The 25987-nt window shown below is 41.1% G+C and overlaps 1 protein-coding gene across 1 annotated transcript; it reads right to left on the reverse strand.

Annotated features, from left to right (window-relative positions):
• Positions 1–22808: 22808 nt before the first annotated feature.
• On the reverse strand, positions 22809–25987 carry proca1 (protein interacting with cyclin A1). The gene is made up of 4 exons (XM_053506892.1): positions 25622–25987; positions 25163–25295; positions 24801–24935; positions 22809–24707 (listed from the first exon to the last, which is right to left on the reverse strand). The coding sequence occupies exons 1-4, from the start codon at positions 25950–25952 to the stop codon at positions 23177–23179; spliced, it is 2130 nt and encodes a 709-aa protein (XP_053362867.1). The 5' UTR covers positions 25953–25987; the 3' UTR covers positions 22809–23176.

Raw genomic sequence — 25987 nt, forward strand, 5'->3', positions numbered from 1 at the left:
CTTCACCGAATCAATGTCATTTTAAAGATTTAATTTAATTATTTTTCAATATATTTTTTTATTGACAGGATAAAAAACATTCTTCCAAAAAATATTTTTCACTAGTGCATTGATGATGATAATAGAGGAAAGACCTGTGTTACATGCTTCAAAATTTCCTGTAACATTTCAACTGTGTTGGGATCTGGTGACATTAAAAGCAATAGCATGTGATTTAAGGGCCTTGAACTGCCATTTGCGTCTTGACCCTATGAGGTATGAGCACTGCCGGAGTTTAGGGATTCTCCGTACATCCACCGCTCACAGCGTGTGTTCAGGAGTACCTTCTGCTTTAAGCCCGAAGCCCTTCCGTGCATCTGAACTAACTACAGATTGTCTGCTTTCAAACAACTTTCTGCTGGTCGCACTGTTCATCGCTCTCTAATTTATCTCATTGGTACTCACATCGTACTGCAAATTTGAATTCTGTACATCGTCACTTTGCACTTCTGAACTGTTGGTCAATTTCGGACAAAGCCCCTTATCTCAATGAAATTATCACTGAAAATAAGCTTGACATTTTTCTTCTCACTGAAACCTGGCAAGCTCCGGATGATTTTATTTAGTTAAATCTTCTTGCACCTGAACACTCAACTTACAACATTTTTCAGTTGTAAATTAAGTTGATCCAACTCAAGTAAATTTAAATTTCAAGCCCTGGTCAACAGAATTCTGTGAAGGAAGGAAGCATAAGACAAACGGGATAAAACAGAGATTTTTATTTTACACCAGCAGTGACTTACAAATAAAATCTCAATTTAAAAAGATGTACAAAACATAAAACACCACAAATGTCATGCACACTCAATCGGCGACCGGCACTAGGACCCGGAAGTAAAGCGGTCGCAAATCAGGAAGTATAAGAGGAGTAAACAAACCACGATTCAGCGCTCAGTCATTGAGTTCAGCCCATGTCGGTTCTGGTTGTCCATCATCGGTTCGTGAGTACTCACTTTATTTGGGTTTCGCTTTCTGATCTTGAGTGTGTGTTCATAGGACGCGGGTTAAATTTGTGTTTTTCCCTTGCTCCCCTTTTGTGAGAGTCCTTAGACTAACAAGCGTGGTTATCCTACCTACTCACTCTCTTCCGCGTTTGGGTTCACCATCCACGCTACATTGGGCTAATCGCTAAAGCTAAGTCATCTGGTCGCCTAGGTTAGTTCATCCTGACAGAATGACTGAGCCTAAAGCGGTGAACCCAGCGGATTACGCGCATCTCTGCGACGTGGTTGACCAGCATGCCGAGCTAATCAATAAGCTAACCGCGGATATCGCTACTCTGCGCCAGAGCGTCCAAGATGTCGCGGCCTTGTGCCGCGAAGTCGCGGAGCTCAGGCGGGAGAACGCGGATCTCCGGGCGGCTGTTGACAGCGCGGCGAGCCGGCCTCCCGTCGCGGCGGTCGCGGCTCCGCATCACCCCGCCCCCCCCTTCCTCTGATGTCTTTCTTGCTTTACCAGAAAAATGGAATGGCACGGACGGGAAATGTAGTGTGTTCTTAACAGCGCTCGATCTGGTGTTTGAGTTTAATTCCACCAAATACTCCACCGATCGGCTACGCATTGCTCTTCTCGTTTCGTTGCTAACTGGGCAGGCAGCAGAGTGGGCCACGGCAGTGATTAAATCAGACTCAGACACCGCCCATTCTTATAATGAATTTACACGCCAGCTTCGACTCACCTTCGAACACACTGCGGGCGAGGTGGAGACCGACACCAAGCTTTATCACCTGCGGCAGGGTGGATTGTCCGTGAGCCGCTACACCGCGGAATTCAGAACCCTCGCCGTGCAGACATCTTGGGGAGACGCCGCGCTCCGGACATCCTACTACGAGGGGCTGGCGTCACGCATAAAGGACGAGCTTGCCGGACGAGAGCTTCCAGCCACGCTGGAGGGACTAATCCAGCTAGCCCTCCGCATCGACCAGCGCCTTCTCTCTCGTCCGAAGCCAGCCCCGAGGACCCTGCCGCCTGCTTTCACCTCTCACCATCCTACACCTCCATCACCGACCATTTTCACTGCTGCCACCACTGGACCTGTCGGATCTCCACCTCCTGCCGTGGTTGACACCGGAGCCGGGTGCCGGTGCCGCCGGCAACTTCATTGACTCCACTTATGCCAAAGAACTGGGAGTAAAAATTGAGGCATTATCCCAGCCAGTGCAAATCACCTCCGTCGACGGTCGGCCTCTGTCATCCAGCCCCATCACCCACCAGACTCAGACCATCACCCTCATCATCAACCAACACCACGAACCCATCCAATTCCACCTCACCTCCATTTCCTCACCTCCCATCATTCTCGGATACCCCTGGCTGCTACAACATGACCCTCTCATCTCATGGACAAAAAATAAAATCCTTCAGTGGGGGCCGACCTGCACTGAGCTGTGCCTACGGGACCCAGCTGGGACGTGTTCCACGGAGTCCGAGGCCCCCGATGTTGACACCAACGCTATTCCTTCCGCCTACCGTGACCTGGCTGCAGTCTTTTGTAAACGAAAAGCTACTCACCTTCCACCACATCGCCCTTACGACCTGGCGATAGAGCTGCAGCCAGGTTCTGTTCCCCCCCGTGGCCACCTGTACTCACTGTCGGCTGCTGAGACACAGGCGATGGAGGAATATGTCGCCAGTGCCCTTCGCCATGGAACCATCCGGCCCTCTTCGTCACCAGCGGCCGCCGGCTTCTTCTTCGTGAAGAAGAAAGGAGGAGAACTTCGCCCATGTGTCGACTATCGGGGGTTGAATAAAATCACCATCAAAAACCGACATCCGTTGCCGCTCACCAACTCAGCCCTGGACGCCCTCTCTGGTGCCACCGTGTTCACAAAGTTGGACCTCCGGAGCGCCTACAACTTGGTGCGCATCAGAGAGGGTGATGAGTGGAAAACGGCCTTCATCACTCCCACAGGACATTATGAGAGCCTGGTCATCCCCTTTGGACTATGCAATGCACCCTCGGCCTTCCAACAATTCATAAACGATGTCCTGAGAGACATGTTAGGCCGATGGGTGTTTGTATATTTAGACGACATCCTCATCTACTCTCGCACCACCGAAGAACATATCCAACATGTACGGGCAGTTCTTAAGAGATTGCTCGCTCACCAGCTGTACTGTAAGTTGGAAAAGTGTGCTTTTCACCAGCACTCCACCACGTTCCTGGGTTTTGTCATCTCGTCCCAGGGTGTGGCCATGGATCCGCAGAAACTGGAAGCTGTCCGTCATTGGCCCCTACCCAGGACGCTCAAACAGCTCCAACGGTTTCTGGGGTTTGCGAACTTCTATCGTCGCTTTATCCGGGGCTACAGTACAGTTGCAGCACCACTAACCAGTCTGACCAGGCCCTCCTCCCATCCCTTCCATCTCACTCCTGAAGCCATCTCCGCCTTCCAAGAACTCTGTCATCGCTTCACCACGGCACCCATTCTTCTTCACCCAGATGCCAACCAACCGTTCATTGTAGAGGTGGACGCGTCAGATGTGGGCGCTGGCGCTGTTCTCTCTCAGCGAGGTCCAGACCAGAAGCTACACCCCTGTGGCTTCTTCTCCAAGAAATTCGACCCCACTCAGCAGCGATACGGAGTAGGGGACCGCGAGCTGTTGGCCATAAAGTGGGCCTTGGAGGAATGGCGTCACTGGCTCCAGGGCGCCAGTGAGCCGTTCATGGTCTGGACGGATCATCAGAACCTCATCACCATCCGGAATCTAAAACAACTCAACCCACGACAGGCACGGTGGGCATTGTTTTTTGAACACTTCAATTTCCATCTGTCATACCGCCCGGGCTCCAAGAACACCAAGGCCGACGCCCTCTCTCGTCAACAAGAAGAGGAGATGCCCCGGGCGGACCCCGTGCCTGTCATCCCCACCTCACGGATCATTGCACCCATCCACTGGGACATAGAGACAAGGGTTCGCCAGGCTCAGGCTGCGGAGACTGGGCCGGCAGGTGCGCCGCCTGGACGACTCTTTGTTCCTCAGTGTCGGGTCCCCGAAGTTCTCCAGTGGGGCCACTCCTCGCCCGTCGCAGGACACCCAGGGACTCGGCGCACACTACAGTTTGTGAGACGGGCATTCTGGTGGCCCACCATGAGAAGGGACGTTGAAGAGTTCGTTCAGGCGTGCCCGGTGTGCGCCAGGGCTAAGGACTCCAACCAGCCTACTTCCGGAGAGCTCCAGCCTTTGCCCGTTCCCCGACGGCCCTGGACGCACATCGCCTTAGACTTCATCACGGGCCTGCCGGTTTCCGAAGGAAAAGACACCATCCTAACCATCATCGACCGGTTCTCCAAAGCCGTACACCTTGTGGCCCTCACCGGACTCCCATCAGCCAAAAACACTGCCGAGCTGATTTTGGAACACGTAGTCCGCCTGCATGGGTTCCCCAAGGACATCGTCTCGGACAGGGGGCCCCAGTTCACCGCCCGGTTCTGGAAGGCCTTCTGCCGTCTGATCAATTCCACCTGCAGTCTGTCCTCCGGTTACCACCCCCAGACTAACGGTCAGACGGAACGGGCCAACCAACAACTGGAGCGCTACCTGAGGTGTTTTGTTTCGGATCGCCAGCGCTCCTGGGCCCGCTACCTCAAATGGGCCGAGCTATCCCACAACCTTCACGTCTCCTCAGCCACCAACCTAAGTCCATTTGAGGTATGTTATGGTTTCCAACCGCCGACACCCTCCGGGACGATTGTACCACGTAGGTGACAAGGTATGGCTCTCCACAAGGAATCTGCACCTGCACACAGAATCCCGCAAACTATCTCCCAGGTTCATCGGCCCATACCGCATCACCCACCGGATAAACCCTGTCACCTACCGGCTCCAGCTGCCTGCGGCGCTCCGGATCCACCCAGTTTTCCACACCTCCCAACTAAAACACTTCACCACCTCTTCAATGAATCCACCCACCCCCCCCTGCTCCTCCTCCCCGGATTATCGACGGTGGTCCCGCTTACACTGTGCGCCGGATCCTCGACTCACGCCCTCGGGGCAGGGGCACCCAGTACCTGGTCGATTGGGAAGGCTATGGCCCCGAGGAACGATCCTGGATTCCGTCCCGGTTCATTCTCGACCCCGAATTAATCCGGGACTACCGTCGTCGGGTATCCTCCACCCCAGGACCGTCAGGAGCCGGTCCTGGACAGGGGGGTACTGTCATGCACACTCAATCGGCGACCGGCACTAGGACCCGGAAGTAAAGCGGTCGCAAATCAGGAAGTATAAGAGGAGTAAACAAACCACGATTCAGCGCTCAGTCATTGAGTTCAGCCCATGTCGGTTCTGGTTGTCCATCATCGGTTCGTGAGTACTCACTTTATTTGGGTTTCGCTTTCTGATCTTGAGTGTGTGTTTATAGGACGCGGGTTAAATTTGTGTTTTTCCCTTGCTCCCCTTTTGTGAGAGTCCTTAGACTAACAAGCGTGGTTATCCTACCTACTCGCTCTCTTCCGCGTTTGGGTTCACCATCCACGCTACATTGGGCTAATCGCTAAAGCTAAGTCATCTGGTCGCCTAGGTTAGTTCATCCTGACAACAAATAAGTATTAATCATAGAAAAAACAATTAAACACCAACAGAAACGTTTTGTACTTTATAACTGTCCGTTATGACTTTTAAATATGACCATTAGAGACGGTTGGTCAGGAAACTCCTGAAGTCAGATGCAGACAGGACACTTTTCACTCACAAACTTTGAAATTTTATTAATGTCATGACATAAAATGTCAATTTATTAATAATCATGTATTAACAATCCACTATCTACAGTTATATCAAACCACAGCTGCATTTTAATTAACTATTGAAGGCTGAAAGAACTGCCATCATGTTTGGCTTTTTATATCCATACCAGACGTATGCGACATGATGCATCAAAATCTTTTATAATTAGTGATCATATCTACATTTAAATAATCTTTTACAAAGTTATAAGGGGGAAAAGCTATAAATGAACAGTACACATACTGAATTACAGACAGAATTCTATTACAAACCTGCTTGTAAAAAGTTTCATTAATTTCATGCAGTCTAATACAATGATTCTACACCTCACGCTGCAACAGCTGTCTACAATGTATGATTGTACCACAGACACAGATTATATAAATGTAGATATGATCACTAATTATAGTTAATAATTCAATAGTTAATTAAAATGCAACTGTGGTTTGATATAACTGTATTTCCCTGCAGGGCTCCATCCTAAAGATAGTGGATTGTTAATATGTCTGGCTGTCTGGATGTATAATAGACACCTCAAAACTGTTCCCCACTCATATTCCTCTGGGACATAAGGGTAAACCATATAAACACGTTGTTTGAGGTCTCGGGAGAATAGAGTAAATTGACCAATAGCGCCATCTGCTGTTTTGGAAGAGGAAGTTGCACCATTGCATTTGTGAGAAAATAGGTTGGGTGCATGTGTGAGAAAATACGGAGGGTGCATTTGTGAGAAAGTTGAATTTTTTTCTTTGCAAAGCAGATTGTGTTTGTTTGTTAAATTTTGGCACATAATTAACTCCATACCAGATTAAGCACGCGCATATAACCATCGGTATTTTAAGTATGATTAAAAATACAAAAAATAGCTTAAACCAAAATAACGTGACTAAACATCACTAAACAGCAGGTGACATTTATGTTCAGTATTTCGTTTCTATTTAGATTAGAAAGATGGGAATTAATTCCTGCTTACCTTTTCCACACGCCCGCCAAACGTTTGTCTTCTCAACACGCTGTGTTCTCTTCTCGCGATATCTTCTCGCAATATCTTCTCGCGATATTTCCGGTTTTGCTAGTTCCGGTTTTCATAGTGACAAGATCTCTTTGGTTTATCTCAACATGATTGAATCTAATACATTTTAAGTTGTTGAATTTCATGCAAATACAACATGATTTATTCATGTTTATATTGGAAACATGAAATTATTATGTACAAAACACATATTACATTTTAGTACATGTAACAGGTAGCCATGTTCATTTTTTTGAGTGAAGGATATAAGTATCCCAGCCGACCTCGACTGCATGGCAAAGGGTGTGGTCTTGCTGTCATTTACCAGGACAATCTTCATCTGTAACAACTTGATTTTTACAATACAAATTCATTTGGATACATTCTAAGCATTTCACTGCATATCGTACTGTGTATGACTGTGTATGTGACAAATGAAATTTGAATTTGAATGGTTTTAAAAGCTGACTGTCTCAAAATTATCTTACTCTACCGTCCTCCTAAAGCCCTGTCCAGCTTTTTTTCTGAACTCAGTGAAATGTTAACCCTTGCCTGCTCATTGTCATTGCCTATTCTTCTGCTAGGTGACTTCAACATTCATGTTGATACAGTTTGCCCCAACACTACCCAATTACTGTCTGTTTTAGAATGTTTTAATTTGACACAGCATGTTCGCGTTCCTACCCCTACTCTTGGTCATACCCTTGATCTAATTTGTACTTCAAGGGAGGATATCACTTCTATTTCTGCTTCTGACACCAGTATTTCTGACCATTAACTACTTGACTTTAGCCTTAATCTGCCTATGCACTCTAAATGCCTTAAAACTGTTATTTCATACCATAATTTGAAAACAATTGATACTGCATCATTTTGTACTTCTATTGTCTCTTCGAATCTCTCTGATGTCATTGATATTTCTTCTCCATCCGTGATACTATTTAATTACAATTCTACAGTTTCTGAAATCCTACAGCAGCATGCTCCTATCAAGACCAGAAATGTCCCCGCCATTCACTCTTCTCCTTGGTATACCCCTGAGCTCCGTATTCTTAAGGATTCCGGCAGATGGCTTGAACGTCTTTAGAGGAAAACCGGTCTTACTGTTCATTATTTGGCTTTTCTAGATCATCTTAAATGTTATAAATCCGCTCTCTTTTCAGCCCGCTCTAACTTTATCTCTGCCACAATTAATAAATCGAGCAACAGGCCAAAAGCACTATTTAATACGATAAATAAACTTACCAACTGCCCACCTCAGGATGTTCTGGTTACTCAAGGGGAATGTCTATGACTGCCATGCACTCTGTCGTGGCAAACGGCAACAGCCAAAATAAATCAGTCGCAATTCAAAGTAATTTGTGAAATGACCGCCAGGTGGCGCAAAGGGACATTTTGCAAAACGGCTGCAATTAATTTTGTTTAGACAGACTCTGTTTCTATCTGTCTATTGTTATTATTAAAGAAAACAGCACAAACAACAGCTCAAGGGCTTGTAAAAACATTTTTATTTTTTACTGTAAAAATGTTAATTTTGGAGTCAGTGGTCCGAGCACAACGTAATGATCTTTGTATGATAAAATGACTCGTGGCATGAATCTACACAATGAGCTTCAGTTTCAAATAATCATTTAACGCTGAACCCAAACAGCAAAAGAACATGATAATAATAATCAAAAGTAAAATAATATTGTTCTTTTTGCTGCTTATGTCCACCATTTAATAATTATTTCATTATCAATAATTAACGCTGCTCACATCTCGCACGCTTTCACTTTTTAAAAAAATCAGTGTTTAATCAAATATATGTCGCCTCTCTTTATGATAGAGGAATATTCTGACTGAAACAAAGCTGTTCGTGTCGGCTCATATCGGGGTCATTTTGATCAAAGGGGAGATTAGAAGGAAAAAAGTAAAAGTGTGTACCAACAACATAGCACAATGCATGTGTGTGAATGGCTGAAATGTGGTTGTGAATGAATCTTTTGGAGAATGTAAAATGTTCGCGTGAACCCTTTGGTGCGCGTGCGCTCTTTCACTTTGCCGAGTTTTGATCTAAAGTCAGATAAACTCGCGCACTGATATGAGAGATTTATAAGAGATTTCTCTTTTCCAGAAATATAACAAACACACATTTATACGTGTTATACGTGTTAAATAAGCACTGTCTTAGCGGCGCTGTGTAAAACGCATGCCGATGCCTTATCTCAGTCATAATATACAAATATGTTTTTGCTATGTAGTGGACCGCGCGCAAGCCTCTGAATACGCTGTTTTAACGGGGGTGGGGATAAGAAACACCGCACCGGCAGAACTAGACTAATGATTATGAATTTGTCGGGGAAAACAGCAAGGAAACTGACTGGCCAAACAAGCACTAACAACAGCTCGTAAAAAAAGGCTTGTAAAAAAATATTATATAGACTAGCTATAATTAAGTTCACTAGCTAACGATTTTATTTGTACAAAGAATGAACTGTTATATAGCTTCTGTTTGTATCGGTTTATTGTTATTATAAAAAAAATACATTTAAAGACAAAAATTTTAATATATGTAAAAAACTGGAAAAATAGACCTACAGAATAGAACATTAAAATAACTTAAATATACACTTCTATCTCTGGTATAATATGGTTATAGTATAGTATATCGCGGCTGGAATTTTGTTGTACTAAATAATATTTATGCAGTATAATCAGGGCCTCTTATTTTTATCTACTTTAGGTTGTTGTTTGCAGTGTTACTGTGTGTGCTTTGCAATGTCAGACACATTCAAATGCAAATAATACACCCTCCCCAGGTGTGAATCAGCTGTTCTCACCTTTACACTCGGAGAAACTAAAATGCACCCCTCCCCACTGTGCATGGGTTCAGCAAAGTGGAGGATCTTGGATCTTGCTTCAGGCATGTGTGTGAATGGCCGAAATGTGGTTGTGAATAAATCTTTTAGAGAATGTAAAATGTTCGCGTGAACCCGCGGCCGATATAAAAGATTTCTCTTTCCCAGAAATATAACAAACACACATTTATACTTGTTAAATAAGCGCTGTCTTTGCGGCGCTGTGCGAAACGCATGCCGATGTGAGCCGCCTTATCTCAGTCATAATATACAAATATGTTTTAGCTGTGTAGTGGACCGCGCGCGCACAACCTCTCGCGGGCGAGCCTTTCTCTGAATACGTCGTTTTACCGGGAATGGGGATAAGAAACACCGCACCGGCAGAAGTAGAGTAATGATTATGAATGCGTCGGGAAAAACAGCAAGGAAACTGACTGGCCATTTTAATAATTTATTGATAAGTTGATGTCTTTTCATTTCGGCTGTGAGTGGATGCGCTGTAGTAATTCACGTTTTATACAAATTACATAAGCTAATTTTTTTCTATTAATTTATATAAAAGCAGACATTTTGCTTTCTGTATGTATATAGAGTTTCGGTTCATTTTCTGACGCGCTCAAGTTCACAGAAACCGATACAGAATAGCGCTGTATCCCTGTTTGCTTTCATTATTTTACAACATCGTAACGCTTTCTCGTCATTGTGCGTGTACTTAAATAAAAGTAAAGTCTTATAAAGGCTATGTAGCTTATATAGGTTTATTATATAGTTTTTGCCCATTAATCTGACAACACCTGTGACTCACCCACTTTTCCTGATACACACAGCCAGAGTTTTCTGGCTACGCGAGTGTTACACATGATAAAATATAAAGGCTCACTGTGTTAACATTAACCTTGCTTAAATTCGATGGAACTAAGAAACGCCTATAGTTAATTTAAGTTCTAAATTTGTACTGTAATTTTAGTACTGTGATGATAAATTCGTTTAATGTTTCACTTGTATTTTATAAGGTTTTTGCTGGCGGTGGTACAGCACAACGGGGGTGCTGGGATGTGAAAATGTAATTTGTAAAAAAAAATTTCATTATTTATTAAAGAACATTATGATCATAACAGCCTACTGCATTTACTTCTTATAATAACGCAAAAAGACATCGACATCTGCTGACGCAGTAGAACGTCCTGACAATGTTAGAATTTTTATGGTAATTTATTTTAGTTTATTTCAGTTAATAAATTTACTACAAATTTTAAGAACACAAAATATTAGATGACAAAAAAAATACATGCGTAGCTTTTCTAATTACACATGATAAAATCTAAAGGCTCACATTTACTTTGCTTAAATTCGATCCTAATAAGATTTAATTTAATTTAAATTCTACATTTGTACTGTAATTTTAATACTGTGATTATGAATTTGTTTAACTACAATGTTTTACTTGATTTTATCTGCTACTATGTGCAGCTCTAACGGAGCGAGGCTCATTAATCCTGCAGAGAATGAACTAATGCCCTAGGCGTCAGTAAACGCACAAACCCAAATGTCGCCACCGTGAGGCATGGCGGTAAAACCAGAATACCGCATGAGTAACATCTGTACCAACTGCTCACCTCAGGATGCTCTAGTATGTTTTGAGTGAGTGGGTATGTTATGAGTTTTGCTGCTCTTTTTTAGATTATTTGCTTGAGAAGACTAATGCAATCCACCAATGTTTCCCTCCTGATATAGAGCTCTGCCATCCAACAAATCTATCCCGTCAGTCTCTGTCTTGTTTTTCTCTAATGACCCCAGATTCTGTCTCTAAGCTAATCCTAAAATCCAACTCTTCATCCTGTCACCTTGATCCTGCTCCTACTTCTCTCCTGAAACTTTGTCACTCGACCATTTCTGCACCTATTTCTTATTTCATTAACGCATCTCTTACCTCTGCTTCATTTCCTCTGCCACTGAAAACTGCTGCAGTTACACCTGTGCTCAAGAAACCCAACCTTGACTCCTCAGTTTTATCTAACTATCGTCCCAGTTCTAAATTACTTTTCATATTCAAATTACTGGAAAGTACTGTTGCTGCCCAACTCCAGTCTTTTCTAATTGACAATAATTTCTTCGACCATTTTCAGTCTGGTTTTCGCCCCCTCCATAGTACTGAAACTGCACTTGTAAAGGTAGTGACTGATAAAGCTTTATTATAGCGTTTGAATAACTTAGATCTACCACAGCAGATAATAAACTATGCTATGTCATAACCAAAGCAAACACCACGATTATGCCTCGTTTCGTTCAGTGTTGCTAGGCAACGGACCACGCGCCTAATCGGTAATCTTCACTTTTCCGTTTAGCTCTGAGAAAAAAAGCTGTATTTTGTTTGTTTGTTTATATTTAGAAATTTTATAACCGTACAAGAAGATAACAGTTTGGTCTGTGCAGTTAGTGCCCTTCGAGAGGTTGTGCGCACGGTCTACTACACAGCAAAAATTTTGTTAGTATATTATAACTGAAATAAAGCGGCTCACATCGGCGTTTGTTTTGCACAGCGCCGCAAAGACAGTGCTTATTTAACACATATAAATGTGTTTGTTGTATTTTTGGGAAAGAAAAATCTCTCATACCGTTCATCTGACTTTAGATAAAAACTCGTCAAAGTGAAAGAGAGCACACACGCACCGTGGGTTCACACGACCATTTTACATTCACTAAAAGGCTTATTCACAACCACATTTTAGCCATTCACACACATGCATTGTGCTGTGTTGTCAGTACACACTTTCACTTTTCACTTTTCACTTTTCCCCTTTGATCAAAATGCTCTCGATATGAGCCGACACGAGCAGCTTTCTTTCAGTCAGAATATTCATCTATCGTAAAGAGGAGTGACATATACTTGCTGATTAAACACTGCATTTCTTAAAGTGAAAGCGCACGCAATGTGAGCAGCTTTAATTATTAATACTTAAATAATTATTCAATGCTGAACAGAAAATATTATTCTTTTGATTATTATTATCATGTTCTTTTGCTGTTTGTGTTTAGCGTTGAATGATTATTTGAAACTGAAGCGCTTTGTGTAGATTCATGCTACGAGTCATTTTATCATACAAGATTATTACGTTATTCTCGGACCACTGAGTTTCTGCAGATTCCAAAATTGACATATTTACGGTTTTTTTATCACTGGAATGGAGGAGAAAGAAAGTTTCCTTATCATAACACGCCTTGTATTGTTTTTAATGCTTGATACACAACCCATGATTTTTTAATGCTATTTTACAAATAGAATAATTTAACTGCATATATGGAATGAAACCTGAGATAGTTACATATACACACTGAATGACGCATAGCTAGAATGTGCGATCCCTTGCGCCATCTGCTAAGAGAAATGTGAATCGCAGGTTGGAAAAGGCAGGAAACGGCATGACCAGCGCGCAGCTGTCAGCAATTCCGCATAAATAAAAGCAAAATAGCTTTATACTGACTTTTACTGGTGCGATTTTGAAAAGCATGCTGGGTGATTAAGCTCACAGGCATGTACTGTACAGGTGAGTACAGTAGGAAAAGTCATGAAAGGGGGGTCCTGGAATTTGATTTAATACTGTAAGGCATTTTTTTCCTTTACCCTTTTCTCTACTTTTACTTTATGTTTTGTATTCTAATTTTGTGACGCCGAAAGAGGACGATAAAAGTTTTGTGCTAAACGTTATTCTTGGCTCTGGGCTTTTTTTCCTCTCGGCTATCCGGCGCAAAGCGTCACATCATATTTAAGCAACCACTTTGATTTCAAGCACAAGAAAGGCAACAGCTTTATTATGCAAAGGTGTTCCTTCAATTAAAAACAACTAGTTTGACATTTATATCCGCTTGTCTTGTTTGAACTACACTAGAATCCCCCATCCCACCCCTGCTATTAAAAAAAGTAACTTGGTAACTTTTACTCTGTGTAAATTTTTAATGAGCTACTTTTTACTTTTACTTAAGTAGATTTTTATAATGGTAACTTTACTAGTACTTCAGTAAAAATTCACAGAAGTAACAGTACTTTTACTTGAGTACAAAAATGTATTACTCATTCAACCTCTGTCCATTTTCATCTGGGTGATAACAGATAGCAGGGATTGTTTTGCATTCATACTGTGTGTAGGCAGCTGAAAGTCAATATAACAGTTAATGTGGAGTCCAGTTCATTATTGGAGGCTCAGGTAAACTTTCCACTCCTGAACTATTGAGCAACTGCAGTCCCACTTCTTAGCTGTCTGCATCAGCCGAGATGAACTGTTTCATGTAAAGGGAAATGGTCCCCAGACACCACAAATTCCAAGCAGACAACGCAGGGATTAATGCGATGAGATCTTCAACCAGAAATGGGGTACCAGGATAAGTCAGACAGGTCCAGAGGGCAGAGGGGGTCTGGACCACTGGGAGCTCAGAAGCGACATGTATATCATCTCGACAGAGAGAGACAGGGAAAGAGAGCATAGAAGAGAAGAGAAGAGAAGAGAAGAGAAGAGAAGAGAAGAGAAGGAGAGATAGGTATGGGTATGGTAAGTTATAAAATGTATAATTCAATTTCATTTTATTTATTATATAGCGCTTTTAACAATGGTCATTGTCTCAAAGCAGCTTCACAAAATTAAAAGAAGATTATGGAAATGTGTAGGAGAAAATTAAAATGTGTATAGCTCATAGTGTTCTGATTGTCCCTGATGGACAAGCCAAGGCGGACGATGCCAAGGAAAAATTCCTTGCAATGGCAATAGGAAGAAACCTTAAGAGGAACCAGACTCAACAGGGAACCCATCCTCATTTGGGTGATAACAGATAGCAGGAATTTGTCTGCAGTCATACTGTGTGTTAGACAGCTGGAACTTCAATATAACATACAATGTCTAAGTTAACATGGCAGTTTAGATCAGCACCAGCATGGCATCAGGATGAGTCAGACAGGTGCAGAGGGCAGAGGGCGTTCTGGATTGCTGGGAGGTTGTCCTTCTCTAAATGCCACAGGATCCTCGCAGGGTGGGCCTATGTCTGCTGGAGCTGGCACAATCTCCAGGTGCTTTGGGATGGGTAGAAGAAGAAAGAACAGATGGAAAAGAATTAGCATAGTTGCCGTTAACTATATTAACAGCACTGGATGAGAGTGTGCATTTGAATGTATTGGAGTATGAGGGTGTGGGATAAATTATATGTATGACAGGCTACAGAGATGTGTCTGAGCCCCAAACATGATCAGGAAGGCTTTTTTAAAGCTTAGGAGCTGCAGGGACTCTGGCAGGACTAACTATGGCAGTATACCTAAAAGGGAGAACCAGAAGGAAACACATCCTGGACAGGGTGCCAATCCATCGCAGGGTACAGTACACACACACATACAACAAAAATGAGAGCTCCCTAGGATGTAAAGCATCCAATCACTTCACCATCAACAAACCTAAGTGATCAATAATTAACTGTTCACTTAGCAGTGGGTATGTTCCTAAATCCCTTAAATTAGCAGTTATTAAACCACTAATCAAAAAACCTGACCTTGACCCCTGTCAGCTTTCCAATTACAGGCCGATATCAAACCTCCCGTTTATCTCTAAAATTCTGGAAAAGGTAGTATCACAACAGCTATGTTCATATCTACATAGGAATAGCATACATGAATTGTATCAGTCAGGATTTAGGCCTCATCACAGCACAGAGACAGCACTCGTTAAAGTAGTAAATGACCTCCTAGTGGCCTCTGATCAGGGTTGTGTCACTATACTTGTGTTACTCGACCTCAGTGCAGCTTTTGACACTATTGATCATAATATTCTCCTTCACAGATTAGAAAATGTAGTAGGAATTAAGGGAACGGCCCTCTTATAGCTCAGATCCTATTTGACTGATCGTTATCAGTTTGTAGATTTAGATGGTGACCATTCCTCATGTTCTCAAGTTGAGTTTGGTGTTCCACAGAGTTCTGTTTTAGGCCCACTGCTTTTTTCCCTTTACATGCTTCCTCTAGGCAACATAATTCGTAAACATGGTATTAGTTTTCATTGTTATGCTGATGACACACAAGTATACGTTTCAGCAAAACCAGATGAGAAAAACCAGCTTACTAAAGTTGAGCAATGTGTGCAGGACATAAGAGATTGGATGTTAATTAATTTCCTTCTGCTTAACCCTGATAAGACAGAAGTTCTAGTCATAGGACCACAAGCAGCTAGAAGTAAGCTTTTTGATCACACTGTGATTTTAAATGGCCTTTCTGTTCCATCAAGTGCAACAGTAAAAGACCTCGGTGTGATTATAGATTCAAGCCTTTCATTTGAAGCACATGTAGATAATATTACCAGGATAGCATTCTTTCACCTCAGAAATATTGCCAAGATAAGAAATATATTGTCACTAAACGATGCAGAAAAACTAGTTCATGCTTTTATCACGTCTAGGTTGGATTATTGTAACGCCTTACTGTCTGGTTGTTCAACTAGGTGCTTAAACAAGCTTCAATTAGTCCAGAATGCAGCAGCGAGAGTCCTCACTCGAACCAGAAGATATGAGCACATCACCCCTATCTTATCTACATTGCATTGGCTTCCTGTGAAATTTCGCATCGATTTTAAAATACTACTCTTGACGTATAAAGTATTAAATGGTCTCGCGCCGCAGTATCTGAGTAAACTGCTAGTGTCTTACAATCCACCACGCCTACTTCGATCAAAGGATGCAGGCTGCTTGTCAGTACCGCGTATTATTAAAACTACAGCAGGGGGCAGAGCTTTTTCTTACAAAGCCCCAAAGTTATGGAATAGTCTTCCAAATAGTGTTCGGGACTCAGACACAGTCTCAGTGTTTAAGTCCAGGCTAAAAACCTATTTATTTAGCCAAGCATTTTTATAAATAGATTAGCCTTAGGTAAAGGAGCAGATCTGGGGGACTCATGGACGTAGAGTATTAGGTGAACTGGTATGTTTGGATGCTGTCTTCCCCACTCTCATTGATCACTCAGGTTTGTTGACGGTGAAGTGATTGGTTGCCTTACATCTCTGGAAGCCCTCATGTTTGTGTTTCCTTCTGGCTCTCCCTTTTTAGTTATGCTGTCATAGTTAGTCCTGCCGGAGTCTCTGCTTGCACTCTGCACTAAATATACATTCACTTTTTACATTGTTCGACTGTGACCATACCTAACTGTTATTTCTCCATCTCTTTGCTCTCTCCTTTTCTGCTCTCTCCTATCTCTCTCTCTCTCCCTCTCTCCTTTTTCCTCTACCTATCTCTCTGTCGAGCTATACATGTCGCTCCTGAGCTGCCAGTGATCCAGACCCCCTCTGCCCGCTGGACCTCTCTAACTCATCCTGGAGTCCTGCTTCTGGTTGGAGATCTCATCACATGGATGCCCCCGTGTGGTCTGCCTGGAATGCGTGTGGTGACTGGGGTTGGTTCCACTTTTCCATGAAGGTGGTCCTGTCCTCGACTGATGCAGACTGCTGTTCTCTGAGGACCTGTGACTTCAGTTGCTCAATAGTTCAGGACTGAAATTTTTACAAACTGGACTTTAATCTTACACATCTCCTCTTATATTGAACTTCCAGTCTCGCATATTATTATGCACATCAATCCCTGCTATCTGTTTTCACCCAGATGAGGATGGGTTCCCTGTTGAGTCTGGTTCCTCTCAAGGTTTCTTCCTATTACCATCTCAGGGAGTTTTTCCTTGCCACTGTCGCCGTCGTCCTAGGCTTGCTCATCAGGGACAATCATTGACAATCATAGCATTTTGATTCATACACATTCACATTTCATACAAACTTAGTTCTTTTGATTGTGTAAAGCTGCATTGTGATGATGTAAATCGTTAAAAGCGCTATACAAATAAAATTGAATTGAATTGAATTGAATTGAATCAATGAGAGTGGGGAAGACAGCATTTAAACATACCAGTTCACCATAATACTCTACGTCCATGAGGCCCCCAGATCTGCTCCTTAATCTAAGGCAAATCTACTCATAAATGCTTGGCTAAATAAATAGGTTTTTAGCCTAAACTTAAACACTGAGACTGTCTCAAACATTAATTGGAAAGCTATTCCAAAACTTTGGGGCTCTGTAAGAAAAACCTCTGCCCTAGCTGTTGCTTTCATAATACGCTGTACTGACAAGCAGTGTGCATACTTTTATCAAAGTATACATTACAAGGAAGATCACAAGACACTAGGAGTTTACTCAAATATTATGGGGCGAGACCATGTAATACTTTATACATCAAAAGTAGCATTTTAAAATCAATGCGAAATTTTACTCGGGGGCCAATGCGGTGTGGATAAGATAGAGGTGATGTGTTTATATCTTCTGGTTCTAGTAAGGGCAGTTGCTGCTGCATTTTGAACTAACTGGAGCTTGTTTATGCACCTAGTTGTACAACCAGGCAGTAAGGCGTTACAACAGTCCAACCTAGAGGTAATAAAAGCATGAACTATTTTTTCTGCATCATTTAGTAACAATATATTCCTCATCTTGGCAATATTTCTATATAACCACCCTTAATTCTTTTACAGTTGCACTTAATGGAACAGAAAGGCCATTTAAAGTTACAGTGTGATCAAAAAGCTTGCTTCTAGCTGCATGTGGTCATATGACTAGAACTTCTGTCTTTTCAGGATTTAGCAGAAGGAAGTTAATTAACATTCACACTCTTATGTCCTTCACACATTGCTCAATTTTATTAAGTTTGTTTGTCTCATCTGTTTTTGCTGAGACTGTGTGTTATCAGTATAACAGTGAAAACTAATACCATGCTTACGAATTATGTTACCCAGAGTAGGCATGTAAAGGGTAAAAAGAAGTGGACCTAAAACCAAACCATGTGAAACACCACTTAAGAACATGCAGAATAGTGACCATTTAAATCTACAAACTGATCACGATCAGTCAAATAGTATCTGAGCAAGGATAGGGCAGTTCCCTTAATTCCTACTACATTTTCTAATCTGTGAAGGAGAATACAAGTAACACAAGCATAGTGATCAGAGGCTAATAGGAGGTCATTTACCATCTTAACATGTGCTGTTTCTTTGCTGTGATTAGGCCTAAATCCTAACTGACACACAGCTTGTGTAAGCTATTTCTAAGTAGATATCTGCCCTATGGATAGGGGTGGGATCATCCTGGAAGAGATGAAATTTTACTTCATAGGTAAAGTGATGCTTCTTAAAAAAAACATTTGTGAAACCAATGCAAAATACACAGCCTAGCAGAATCAACAGAGGTAACATATACATAATATAATGGCTATAGTCATGTGGCTAAACAGCTAACATGTTCTACATGTAAGTTTATTGTGAACTTGTAAATTATTGTGAACGGTATTAAGTGCACACTGCCCTAGTTCAAGTTCAAGTTCAAGTAGGCTTTATTGTCACTTCAACCATATACAGTTGGTACACAGTGAAACGAAACAACAATCCTCCAGGACCAACGTACTACTTGCAACATAAATTTATAACATAAATTAACAGAAACTAACTAGCTAAGGAAGACTATCTACAGGTTTTTTTTTTAAACAGACAACATAAAGTGCACGTGCAAATGTGCAAACAAAAGCAACAAAGTGACAGTGCGACAAACACAACATAACATAATAATGTGGTGTTGAGGTGATGAGATGATGAGTTAAGGTAGTGGAGAAACAGTAAACATTCCTTAATGTAGCAGCAAGAATTAAGAAGTTAAGAAGTAAGTGCAAAAAGTAGTCCAGTAATGAATATTGTGCAAAAGAGCATTTACAGGTTAATGTGTACGATAGTTTGGTAGTGTAGGTCAGTGTATTTGCGCTTGTGTTGATTAGTCAGTCCAGTCTCAATGTTTTGAGGTAGTTGAGTTAAGCTGAGTGATAATGTTTGTGTGTGTGCGTGTGTGCGTGCGTGCGTGTGTATGTGTTTATCAATCCAGTCCCTTTTTGTTGAGAAGACGGATAGCTTGTAGATAAAAGCTTTTGCACAGTCTGTATTTAGGGCTTAAGGGTATTGCTGTGTTTCCTCAGGTTGTTTAGATGGGGGGCAATCTTGATTCTTACTCATTACTCATTTTCTATACCGCTTCATCCTGTGTTCAGGGTCACGGGGACCTGGAGCCTATCCCAGGAGGCTTAGGGCACGAGTCAGGGTATATTCTGGACAGGGTGCCGATCCATCGCAGGGCACATACACATGCACCCACTCACACACTCAATCACATACTATGGGCAATTTGGAAACGCCAATTAGCCTAACCTGCATATCTTTGGACTGTTGGATGAAACCGGAGTACCTGGAGGAAACCCACCAAGCTTGGGGAGAACATGCAAACTCCATGCACACAGAAACGGGAATCCAGCCTGGCCGGGAATCAAACCCAGACCCTGGAGGTGCAAGTGACAGTGCTAACCACTACACCACTGTGCCGCAATCTTGATTGTTTTTTCTTTTTTCCTTTCCATTTTCCAGATGCCCTCTGGTGGACACTTACAGACTTTTTTTGTTATTAAATGGGCTTTTGTACCTTGGTTTGTCATATTATTCCTTCACCACACAATGTCACTAATGCGCAACCTTGGTTCTAAATTAATGATCTCATTATACAAATAAAAAAAATTGCACTGTCCTGTTACTTTTGTGTACAACATTGTGTTTTTTTTTTTATCAGTTATCAAATATACAGGAACAACCCTTGAAGCCAAAAACTTATTTAAAAGGTTATTCAAATAAGAAAATGGTTGTTTAAAGTATTTATAGTATTTATTTAAAAGTATTTATTTGTAGTATCACATGGTCGTGAAAGACTCAGTTTATAATTACTATTACAAAATCCGGATCAGTTTTTGCATTATAGTAAAGGCTTAAGACTGAAATAATATCAAATTATTATTACAAAAAATATATATCTGTAGATGCTATTATTCATTCTTTTAATTTTGAGTGCCAGTTGTGATCTTTCAGGCTTTCAGTCTTAGCAGTACAAGAACATATACATTTATCAGATATAACATTAAAACACAAGTACGTCAGAAGAGAAGCTTGCTGTGTATGGGGCTGCATAATTTTACAAAGGTACTATGGGGACAGTAAGTATAGATGATTCTATAATCTGAGTAAACGCTATGGCAAATTAAAAAAAGGATTGGCTTTGTCAAGGAGCCCAGAATCTCCAGAAGTGCCCCTGTAAGCTTTCACCCATGCTCTGGGCTATGTTCCATTCAGAAACCTGGCATTCATGTGGCCATTATTTTTACACCTGGAAATAACATTTCCTAATGGCAGGCAGTGGCCTCTTTCCGCAGGACTACAGTATGTTCTACCACAATTGTTTAAGAACTGTGGGGATTTGCTAGTCAAACCAGTCTGATCCATGAAGGTCCCACCTCCACAGCACACCTCCTGCAGTCTTGTGATGTCCATGCCTAAAAGTGTCAGAGCTCTATATCATATAAGGCACGTGGTTTAATGTAATCGTAGACATGGGTGTACAGTAAGTTTGTGTTCCTTGTGTCAACATAGATCCTGTAAAAAGCAACAAAAATAAGAACTGGACTGTGTGTTAAATCTTTTATTTTACCAGAAGCTAATTCTCAAAACGAAAAGAAGACCTGGGGTATAATGTATATATAGAATTAGACTAATAGAATTATACTAGTAATACCAGTTGCATAATATTTGGATTAGACATAAATAAATGTCTAACCCAAAAAGACATTTGCATGAAACTGCAAAAACGTGTTAAAATCCGTGCTTTGAAACTATTGATATTTATCATTGATCTACTGTAAATGTTTGCACCACTAAAACAAAAACTGCATGATAACAGAATTAAATGTAATAATTTCATAATTTTTTTTTAATTCTGCTTATTCTGGTGGAGGTCACAGAATTGAGGTAAATATTGTTGATACTCATTTAGGCCTCAAGAAATATCACAAATATAAACAGTGCCACACTGAGTGCACTACAGTCCAGTCTCCAAAAGCAGTGTTCTGTGTGCCTTAAGTTGAAATTCTGGTAATGAAACACTCGTATTCATGGGCAATAGGCCAACACACAGACCACTTTATAAAGAAATCTTACTGATCAAATACAAAAACATTTACATTCTCTACATGTAGTCACCCATGTCCAGACATGTTTATGTTTGGGCAAAGTAAGTGGAATACCTTCAGCTAGGAAGGTTTGTTGTCAAATGTTAAATATGCTGCTTATCTATAAGAGTTAAAATAGCTCTCCTATGAAGGCCTTTACATTCAGTGTTTTCTCTGCATGGAGCATTTTTATAAATTAATCTCTTATATTCCAAAAAGATCATTTCCAGATAAACTATAGGAGACACATCCATGTTTAACTAACTGATCAAAATATAAGTGCACTTCTGCAGTTTTGGAGCACAAAAGAGTACCTTAATCGACCTTCAAAGTATAAAAATGGATAAAAAAATGCCACCACAAAAAGCTCAGGATAATTCACAAATCACTGATTTTTGAATCTGGTGAAACTGTGAACTTACTTTTAGGAAAATTAGTTGCTTATTTTCTCGCATTGGCTGCATACCAGGGAAATCCGCGAATGTTACAAAAAGCCACAAAATGACCATAATCTACCAATATTCAAAACTGTATTTTTATTTCTTTCTCATTACAAGTTTTTCCCCTATTTTATGAAGTATTTAACAGGTAGTCATTCTCTTACACAGATCATGTTTAGTTAATAAGTTGGAGTTTTTGTCATTGAAACAATTTAGTATTAAAACATAAAAATGCACATTTAAAAAAATGGTTAAATGTCGTTGCACGGCAGGTTCTTTAGCTTTCGGACCGAAGTTTTTACAACTGGGTCACTTTTAATTTATTTAAAGGAATGCAGGTTTGTAGTACAAACCACTGCAATATGCTATTGTGACGTTTTTTGTACCATCGGAATAAAGGTTCACATTGTTTCTTAGCTCCCATTCTAAAAATTTAAAGTACCAAAAGGCTTTGAAGGAGGAGTCATGAGTGGGAATAGGTGTAGTTTTCACATCACACCATAATTTAAATAATCGTATGACTGGTATTTCTTACTCCTTACTGGTCCATCTGTGCAAAGAAAAGTGTATTAATATCTATATATATTTTTTGTTCTATCTTGCTTTATCTTTGGATCACTTATATCACAAAAAATGAGAAATCCCTAAAATGTTACAAAGAATTTAGTTTTTTTTTTTTTTTTTACCCAGATTTAGTTTATATTTTATGTGTTATTTCCCACACTCTTTACATCTTTACACTCTTTTCTGCTTAATCATTTTATTCATGGCAAATGCCTGAAAGTCCAAAGCTGAAATTTAATGGACATTGTAATGTCATTTTAAAGTTAAAAACGATCGGAAAAAGTTTTTTTTCCAACTCACTTTATTTATTGACAGCTTTCAGTATAGGCAACCATGCTGACTACCATCACTGAGTTTTACAAATTGCTATACTTTAAATCATGTCTTTATTATTGTACTAACAAGTCTGATCATCACAACAGGTTACTTACTGTACTAAGAATTCATTCCACTGTTTTGTTTTAGCTAGTTAAGCGCATGTTCTTTTTGCTTTTTTTCTACTCTTTTCAGCCTTCTGCTTTGATCTTCCTATCTTGGGTGCTCTGGCTTTCAGAGGCAGCATGGTTGGAGTAATAGTTTGTAGTCCAGAAGAGAAAAGCTGTCCACCGCTTGCCTCAATACCCCTTACCTGAGTAGCCAGATCAATTATAGCTGAGGTACTGGTAGCCATGATTGCTAACGCTTCTTGCTGTGCCTTGCCTATCATGGATGATTTAGACTTGGATTTTTGAGCACTATTTCTGAGCTGAGAGCCTTTTGAAATTTTACACTGAGTTTTAAGAGACACCCCTGTCTTAGTTTTTTCTTCCATTTTCCTTGTTCCATTAGACTGCAGTCTCTGTAATGCACTGTGTGGTTCAGGAAATGGGCCAGTTAGCCGCTGAGCTCGGTCGGTCAGGAGAACTTTTGTTTTTTCTGCTGTTAAAGAATCTGTGGGGGAGGAAGGCTTATACAGCTTCCAACTTTTTCTCCTCCCCCCTTTCTGTCTTGACCTCAGCCCTTTGGTTTCAACAATGGGTGTATTCTCTGCGATAGCATTAAACACAGCTCCCTTTTCACGGTGGGATTCAACGTTGTGTGGGGCATCCTCCCATGGTACACTAATGGGAGTGTGTGTTGTCAGACCTGCTAAGCTAGTACTTTCAGTTGTACTCACTGTGGTGTTATCTGCCATCATGTTTTGTAGATTGCCTTTTATAGGCAAGAAAATCGAAGTTGGATGTCTCTGTCTCTTTTTAGCCATTCTGTGTTTCGGCATAGCAGTTGATAGTTTGCTGGTGGTAGTGAATGGCACTGTGGAGAACAGTTGGACAAACTCCTTATCCTTGACTTGCTTTTGTGGGCCCAAACCAATAGCCTTTTGCTTTGCATCTGGTGCAGTGGTAGTGTCAACTTGACTCCCGTCAGGTGTCCTCTGTTGCTCATCCTTCATCATCTTATTAAAGTGCTCAATGTCTCCCATAAAAGTGAATTTGCTGTCCATAAAGTTTTCAGAGTCTTCCACAAAATTCTTTTTGTTGATGACGCTCTCTGATCTGTGTGCAGACGGAGTACCTGTGACTCTTTCACTGTCCTTTGAAATACTGCCTGCATTCTGCTTTTTCTTTTTCAACTTCCTCTTTCCTCTTAAGTCCTTTTTCTTTTTTCCTGCATCCTTTCTCTTCTTCTTTTTGTCTAAAGTCTGTGTTTCACCTGTGTTTCCACCATCAATAGATGACCCCTGTGAAGTAGAAACTGTAGCAAGTACTTTGATGAAGTCCTCAGCTGCTGTGACAACATTTGTAAGTGAGGATTCTACTGGTTCTGGGTTTTTGGATCCTGAGGTGCTTGACTGTGTTGTGTTTTCTGACCTGTGTGGTTCTTCCTTATTCTCATCTGTCTCAGATAATTTTACCTTAGGAGGTGCTATGGTCAACACATCAATAACTTCAATATCTCCAAAATCATAAGGCACTGACTCCCTCAACACAGCAACAGGCACTTTGTCATATCTCTTACACCTTTATAATAAAATAAAGAAAGAATTACATTATATAGTGACAGTCAAAGTCCAATTCTTGTTTGAAGTAAAACCTGTAGGATGTTTTACTTACATTCCGTACCAGTACCGCTCAACACACTGCTCCTCAAGGGAGAATTCAAAACAGGGAACTTCAATCACGTTAAAGAAAGCCTGGCCAACCACTCGTGATGAAGTGTCATTAACCTCCCTTAGACACTGCTTCATTCTGCAGGGTAATGAGATTTTTATTTTATTTTTTTACAAGCACTAAAACATAGTATTTTAAACAAAACATAAGGCTAAATGTTATTGATTAAGTATGGAAGATTTTACTCTTAATAATCTTAATACTCCTCTATAATTAAATAATTAATGTGTGTTTAAACATGCAAAGCCTGAAATTTGGTAAGGGCAGTTTCCAGGACAATGCATGGTAAGCTTTGGGTTACTCACGCATTGTCACAGTCACAGTGTGAAATGGAATGCCACTTAAAGTTGGTGAAGCCATATTTCGAAGTAAATGCATGAATGACATGGGGACAATGGTCATGTGTACGGCAGCATTTGTCTGTCTCAGCAAACTCTCCTGGAGAGGACAGACAAATTCAAAGAGGAAAGTGAAATATTATTCAAAAGGTTGTAAAAAAAAATCAGGTGTTCTCAAATTTAATAAACAAAAAATATTTTTAAGGCAGCAAAGATAAATACATATACAACTGAAAGATTTGCGGAATTGGGCTATTTTTATTGAATAGACAAATAGGTTTGGGAGAAATACTGTCAACACAAATTGTATCATGCTTTACCTGTATGCAGCCTGTATTTAAGTGTATTTAGACAAAGTGTATACCAAAGAATAAAACTTAATATAACCATATATAGACTATATACCCTGATCATAATGATCCTCACCTAGTTGATCGTAGTTATCTGCGATGTTTCCTGCTCCACACCACAGAGTTCCGGGATAAGTGAAACCCCGCTTGGATCTGCGCAAACTGTGTTCGTCTCTTACCGCGTGTCTTCTGTCTTCAGCCTCTTGTCTTCTTACACTCTTTGAATTCGCATCGTCGGCTTTCTGAGGGTTTAGACCTACACGGCATGCCGAAGAATGCGCGCACAAAGTGGTATTGAGCAGAAAGTATAAAACGTGGCTCTCCCTTTCCGCGTCTAAAGCGGAAAGTTGGCCTTTAGCCAAGTCTCTGTCTAAGTAAGACAGGAATAAGAAAAAAACTGCCCACATGACAGCTCTTCACTTTCAGCACCACGACTTCTGAG

This window comes from Clarias gariepinus, chromosome 11 (genome assembly GCF_024256425.1).
Source record: "Clarias gariepinus isolate MV-2021 ecotype Netherlands chromosome 11, CGAR_prim_01v2, whole genome shotgun sequence".
NCBI classification, from domain to species: Eukaryota; Metazoa; Chordata; class Actinopteri; order Siluriformes; family Clariidae; genus Clarias; species Clarias gariepinus.

What these genes read in the sequence shown, in the direction of transcription:
- proca1 (XM_053506892.1), bottom strand. Translation starts at nt 25,952, where the DNA reads ATGTGGGCAGTTTTTTTCTTATTCCTGTCTTACTTAGACAGAGACTTG. An exon ending in AGATAACTACGATCAACTAG is followed by an intron (nt 25,296 to 25,621) that starts GTGAGGATCATT and finishes TGTCCTCTCCAG; the next exon opens with GAGAGTTTGCTGAGACAGAC. An exon ending in GAGCGGTACTGGTACGGAAT is followed by an intron (nt 24,708 to 24,800) that starts GTAAGTAAAACA and finishes TTTATTATAAAG; the next exon opens with GTGTAAGAGATATGACAAAG.